This window comes from Terrapene carolina, unplaced genomic scaffold, assembly GCF_002925995.2.
Source record: "Terrapene carolina triunguis isolate 2854851 unplaced genomic scaffold, T_m_triunguis-2.0 Scaffold193, whole genome shotgun sequence".
Lineage (NCBI taxonomy): Eukaryota > Metazoa > Chordata > Testudines > Emydidae > Terrapene > Terrapene triunguis.
The window spans coordinates 1537391-1543475 of NW_020664544.1; the positions used below are offsets into that span (position 1 = coordinate 1537391).

General features: G+C 62.9%; 1 protein-coding gene across 1 annotated transcript in view; it reads left to right on the top strand.

Annotated features, from left to right (window-relative positions):
- Positions 1–384: 384 nt before the first annotated feature.
- The window catches only part of DHX58 (DExH-box helicase 58), a 9162-nt gene continuing 3461 nt past the window's right edge, over positions 385–6085 (top strand). The window contains exons 1-7 of the mRNA XM_026654776.2: positions 385–552; positions 1438–1639; positions 2272–2462; positions 2933–3049; positions 3353–3479; positions 4480–4671; positions 5196–5452. Of these exons, the coding sequence (XP_026510561.1) occupies positions 385–552; positions 1438–1639; positions 2272–2462; positions 2933–3049; positions 3353–3479; positions 4480–4671; positions 5196–5452 (1254 nt within the window). The remainder of the gene's footprint in view (positions 553–1437; positions 1640–2271; positions 2463–2932; positions 3050–3352; positions 3480–4479; positions 4672–5195; positions 5453–6085) is intronic.

Sequence of the window (6085 nt, forward strand, 5' to 3'; positions counted from 1 at the left end):
GCCGGTCCCCCTGCACCCGCGCTCCGGCCGCGCTGCAGGTTTTTTGGTTTTTTTTGCTTTGCCGTTCTGGCCGCCCCGGTTTTTTTTTTTGCTTGGGGCGGCCAAAAAGCCAGAGCCGGCCCTGGTTGGAGGGCAGGGCAGGGGGTGGAGAGGGGGAGGGGTTGGAGGGCAGGGCAGGGGCTGGAGAGAGGTAGGCTGGAAGCCCAGGAAGGGGTTGGGAAATGGGGTAGGGGGTCAGATTGGGGGCTGGGCAAGGGGTGTAGAGGGGGAGGGGTTGGAGGGCAGGGCAGGGGGCTAGCCCCTCTTGCTTGGTCCATGCTGATACCAGCTTTGCCCCCTTCATACTGGCCCTGTGCTTCCTGCAGGTGCCCAGCGCCCGCCCGCATGGAGCTGCGTGACTACCAGTGGGAGGTGATCCTGCCCGCCCTGGAGGGCGAGAACATCATCATCTGGCTGCCCACGGGGGCAGGGAAGACCCGGGCAGCGGCCTACGTGTGCAAGAGGCACCTGGAGACCCGGGAGCGGGCCAAGGTGGCCGTGCTGGTGAACAGGGTGAGACCGGAGTTGCACTGGTGGGGGGGGAATGGCTCATGCCGGGGTGGGGCTGATTCTCCCAGCCTGGCCTGCAAGGCGCTCCCCTCGGCCTGTCCCCGGCCAGACATGATGGGGACGCCGGACGTGCTGGGGCTGCAGCCGGAGAGGGACCAGCCAGAGTGAGGAACCGCCCCCACCCCAGGCCTTCAGGTCTTTGCACACAGACGTGCTACGGAGGAACTGTGGCCGAGTCCCACGTTCGCTGGGTGGTCGCCATGTGCCAGGCATGGCTGCGGGGGCAGCGGGCAGTCGGGCTAGTCACCCGCATCAGGCTGGCCTCACGGTCTCAAGGGGGCGGACTTGACGCCAGGTGGGGGAGCTGTGTTCATGCAGGGGGTGGGAAAGCAAGCGGGCAAAACATGCCCACCTCGCCTTCTGCCCAGGCCGCCGAGAGCTGGCTCAGTCCCAGCATGGCCAGCACCAGGCCTCGTGGCCGCCCATCCTCCCCCATGGCACCCCAGCACTGTGTGCTGTGCTCTCTGCATAGCTGGTCCACGTGAGAGGATAACAGCCTACTACTGCTGCTAGCTAATGGCATTACCCTGTTAGTTGTACTGAAGGTCCTGGGTTCAAAACCTGCCGATGACCCATGCTAAGGAGGGAGGGTCCCCAAACGCCTGCTCTACGCTGGAGCCCCCTAGACAGGCAGGGTGTGGCTGGCTCGGGCTGGGCAGGGGGCTGTGCTGCTTTGCCTCTGTTGTCCATGGGAGGTTGCTCAGCTCAGCAACCAGGGCTCTCCCCAGGCCCTGTTCTCCGCCCCACCCTTAGCTCGGGGGCGGTTCTCGGCGGATGTTGCTCAGCACACAAGCCTCACAGGGCGTCTCTTGCGTGTTGGGTGGCCAGGTGCACCTGGTGGACCAGCACTACACGCAGGAGTTCCAGGCGCTGCAGGATCGCTTCCGGGTCACGCCCATCAGCAGCGACAGCGACCAGAAATTCTTCTTCTCCAAGGAGGTGAAGCTGAGCGACGTGGTGATCTGCACGGCGAAGATCCTGCAGAACGCCCTGACCAGCCAGGACGAGGACATGCACGTGGAGCTGACCGGTAGGAGCCCGGCCAGATGGGAGCCGGCCCATGTGGGGCTTGGATCTCAGGGCCGGATCCCCAGCTCGTGTCAATCGGCTGTGCCCATGTCAGTTCCGATTGACGCCAGCTGAGGATCTGGCCTTTGGTTACTGCTGAGCGTGCACAAGCCAGCGAGAAAACCCAGCTTGACTCTCAGCTCCTGGGGGATGGAGATGGTGGGAGTGAGGGAAAAGGGCTGGTCCCTGGACAGAGCCCTGGGTGGCCGATTCATTCCCTGTTGATACAGTGGGGACAGGGAGGCTGCCTTGCCTTGGAGATCGAGAGGCAGAAGGGCTAGTGCCGGCGTTTTGTAAACTGCGCACATTTGAGCTGGAGTCCGTGGGAGGCAGAAAAGACAGTGTCATTCCCCCTGCCCCCGGCAGTTGCTGGTCACCTCGCAGAGCAGACCCCCGCTCTGTCCACCTGCCCACATGGTCCCCTCGAAATCCTCCCAAGGCACCCCGGGGAGTCTGTGGCAAAGCTGGGAACTGACCCCGGGCCCCCAGCTAGCACCCTAGTCACTTCCCCTCCTTCCGGGGCTTCTCCCCCCCCCCCCCTGTCAGCCTCGCTCCGGGGCCCTCAGCTTGGCTCAGCCTCATCTCCCTGGGCAGATTTCTCCCTGCTGGTGATTGACGAATGCCACCACACCCACAAAGACGGCGTCTACAACCAGATCATGGAGGATTACCTGGAGCGCAAGCTGACAGGCCAGCGGAAGCTGCCGCAGATCCTGGGCCTCACCGCCTCGCCCGGCACCGGGGGGGCCACCAGCGTCCAGGGGGCCAAGCAGCACATCCTGCAGGTGAGCGGAGCGTTCCTCACGCCCCCCCATCCCAGCTAAGCAGGGGACGTGGCTGGCTGCCACCCCAGTGGCCCAAGAACTGCTGAACCTCCCTGAGATTGCACCTGGCTTGTCTTCTGGCTGCTGGAAAAGGCCCTTGGAGCAGGAATTGGGGCTGCGCAAACTGTCTGCCAAGGGAGCCCATCTCCTCGGCTTCTGGTCGCCTGACACACCTGAGAGTCTGGCCACGGCAGCCACATGGGTCACGGAGCTGCATGTTGTTCCCCCTGGCGTCTGTCAGGAGACATCCCTAGGGTGTGTGTGTGGGGGGGGGGAGTGGCTGCTGGTGCCAGATGTGCCCATGCTGATAGTACCCCTGCCTGGGTACATCGGGGGTCCCCCCCCCATTGACTGGGACCTTCCCAGCTCAGTGCGTCCATGGCATGTGGCTCATCTGGCTCTCGGGGGGGGGGGGTGTTTAACCCTTTTAGATCTGCGCCAACCTGGACACCGCCAAAATCATGTCGTCTCAGAAGCACCGTGTCCACCTACAGGCTCAAGTCCCTCATCCCAGGAAGCAGTACGACGTGTCCCACGAGAGGCCGCAGGTAAAGGGCTCTCAGAGCCGCCAGGGGCTGCACATGGGCACAGACCCCAGGGGAGAAGAGAGAGACCCCACTGCAGGGGAGACCAGCGACAGCCCTTGAGGGTTTAAACCCCTCAGTCAGCTCTGCTTGGCTCAGGGCCTGGGAGGTGGGGAGGGGTGGCCGAGCCCATCCCATAATCAGCTGGGTCCCCTGTGCTCCCAGCCTGCGACCCGACCCGGCTTGCACCGTGCCCTCGGGGCATGCCACGGGCAGCAGCCTTCCCCTTGAGACTCTGAGCCCTCCCTGCCTCGCTCTGCTCCCCAGGATCCCTTGGGCCGGAAGCTGAAGGAGACCATGGCCCACATCCACCAGTACCTGGACGTTGGCGGCCTGCCGCGGGACTTCGGCACCCAGAGCTACGAGCAGCGCATTGTCGAGCTGGGGAAGGAAGGTGAGGGGCTGTGGGCCAGCGCAGGGGAGGGGTTAACGGGGGTTGGGAGAAATCTAGAGCTAATCAGGGGGAGGAAGGTTGAGCTTGTGGCTCAGGCATTGGATTGGATTCAATTCCCAGCTCCGCCTGGCCTTGGGCAAGTCAGTTCATTGCTCTGTGCCTCAGTTTCCCCACCTGTAAAATGGCGATAACGATCCTCCCTTTGTGTTGCCTCTTTCGACTGAGCGCTCTTGGGGGCAGGGCTGGTCTCTTATTACGTGTCCACGGGGTGCCCAGCACAATGGGATCCCTCCAGGCGTTACTGTATCTACACACAAATGGCCTAGATAAACCACCTGGGCTCCAGAATGGGCACCCAATGACAGTGCCTGCGAGAGGGCAGAATGCTGCCTGCAGCATGTCCCTTAGCTGTGGGACTTCCTGCTGCAGGGTGGGAGGGAAGCTAATAGCCCTGTAGGGTTTTTGTGTGGAATGGTGCCTGCAGTGACTCAAGCCATGAATCTGATCCCAAGGATTGTGCAGCCTCATGCGCCGAGGCGCAAAGCGATCCGGGGAAGGAATTACCCCGCCCCTCCCGTGGGATAGCCTGGGGCCTCTGATCCCGCGCCCTGGCTGCTGTGCGGGACTGAGCCAGGTTATACAGCGCAGTAACAACAGTCACCATTGTGGCATTTTCTGTTATTGCCTTTTCCTCCTCGCTGTGTAATGGGCCTTTGACACATGCTTTCTTCCCGGAGCCGGAATAGAACCCAGGAATCCGGGCTCCCAGCCTCCCCTGCTCTAACACTAGATACCCCCCTCCTGGAGCCAGAATAGAACCCAGGCGTCCTGGCTCCCAGCCCGCCCCCCTGCTCTAATACTAGATACCCCCCTCCTGGAGCCGGAATAGAACCCAGGAGTCCGGAGTCCGGTCCCCACACTGGCCCCGCTCTCAGTGACTGCCCAAGGCGCCGTGCTGGGGGATTGGCTTTCAGCGGTTGCTACAGTGGTTTTGTTCCAGGAGCCCAGTCGTTCTGCCGTAAGAAGCGCACGTGCGCCCTGCACCTGCGGAAGTACAACGACGCGCTGCTGATCAATGACACGGTGCGCATGATCGATGCCTTCAACGCCCTGGACGAGTTCTACCAGCTGGAAAAGGCCACCAAGGTTCTGCAGGACCCCACGGAGCGCTTCCTCGTCAGCACCTTCGAGGGTAAGGGCTGGAAGCAGGATACGGGGCGGGGGGGGAGCCCATAACAAAGCAAGGGGAGGGGTCAGCAAGGCCCAATGTGCTCATCTAGGCTGGCCTCCTGCATAGGGCAGGCCAGAGAACCCTGCCCAGGTACCTGCCCAGGCAGGCCAGTGGCAGACCCCATGTGTCCTGACTCCCAGGCCAGTGTCCCAACCACTAGCCCACGCTGCCCCTCGCAGTGCTGGGCTTATGGGACCTCTCTCCGGGAGGACTCGCTGCCAGACGTACATTACGTGTGAGGAGCCCCTTGAGAAACGTTAGGATGAATGTAACCCATGGGGAGGGGGCTGGCCCCCAGGAGCGGATAAGAGCCTACAGCTGCAGCTAATAGAGTCGCTCCTTTCACTTCAGCAGTAGAAGTCTGTGTTCTTAGCGCTGCAGGCCCTGGGTTTGAATCCTGGGCCAGGGTGCGTGTGCTGTAAAGTAGCCCTGGGGCTCGCTGGCTCAGAGCTGCCGCTCTCACCTGCCTGCACGCTCTGTTGCAGAGATCAAGGCAGCCCTGCTGGCTCTGGCCAGCGACCCGCGCTACGAGAACCCCAAGCTGAGCAAGCTGGAGGACATCCTCCAGGAGCAGTTCCGGACCCTGGACCGCTCCCGCGGCATCATCTTCACCAAGACGCGCCAGAGCGCCCACGCCCTGCACAAGTGGAGCCAGGAGAACGCGAAGCTGGCAAGGCTGGACATTAAGGCAGCTGTCCTGACTGGAGCCGGCTACAGCAACCAGACCAAGCACATGACCCAGGTGGGTGTGCGAGGGAGGGAGGGAGGGAGGGGGCAGACGGTGCTGAAGGCAGCTGTGCCCTGCACGGCTCTTCTCAGCCCAGGAGCTCCAGGTGCTTTGCACACACCCCCCCTCTTGAGAGCGGCCAGGGGAAAGAGCGAGAAACTGAGGCCCAAAGAAGGAAGTGCCGTGCTCCCCAGGCTGGTGACAGAGCTGGGAAGAGAACCCAGGCGTCCTGACCCCCAAGCTCTACCCCACTAGAACCCAGTCTCCTCTCGCAGCTGGGAGAAGAGAACCCTGGAATCTCCTCCCCTCCAAGAGTGGGGAAAAGAACCCAGGAGTCCTGACTCCCGCCCCCTCCTCTGTTCTAACCACTAGGCCCTCCCCCTGGAGCCTCTCCTGCCCCACCCCACCCCACCGGGTGAGCAGAAGGAAGCGTGGGGGACCTGTCCCCTCCCACTTGGGAGGGAAGGGACGAGTCAGTAGCTTTAATCCGTGTGATTCTCGCCCTGTCGTGGCCGGGGGGCCCTGGAGCTGTGTCGTGGGGAGTCCCCATGCAGAGCTGCAGCTTTGGGCTCTGTGTCCCAGGTTCCCTGTTGTCCTTTCGCCCTGCGGCTGGGTGATTGCAGAGGGGCCTGGGGGCCTGGGATCCCT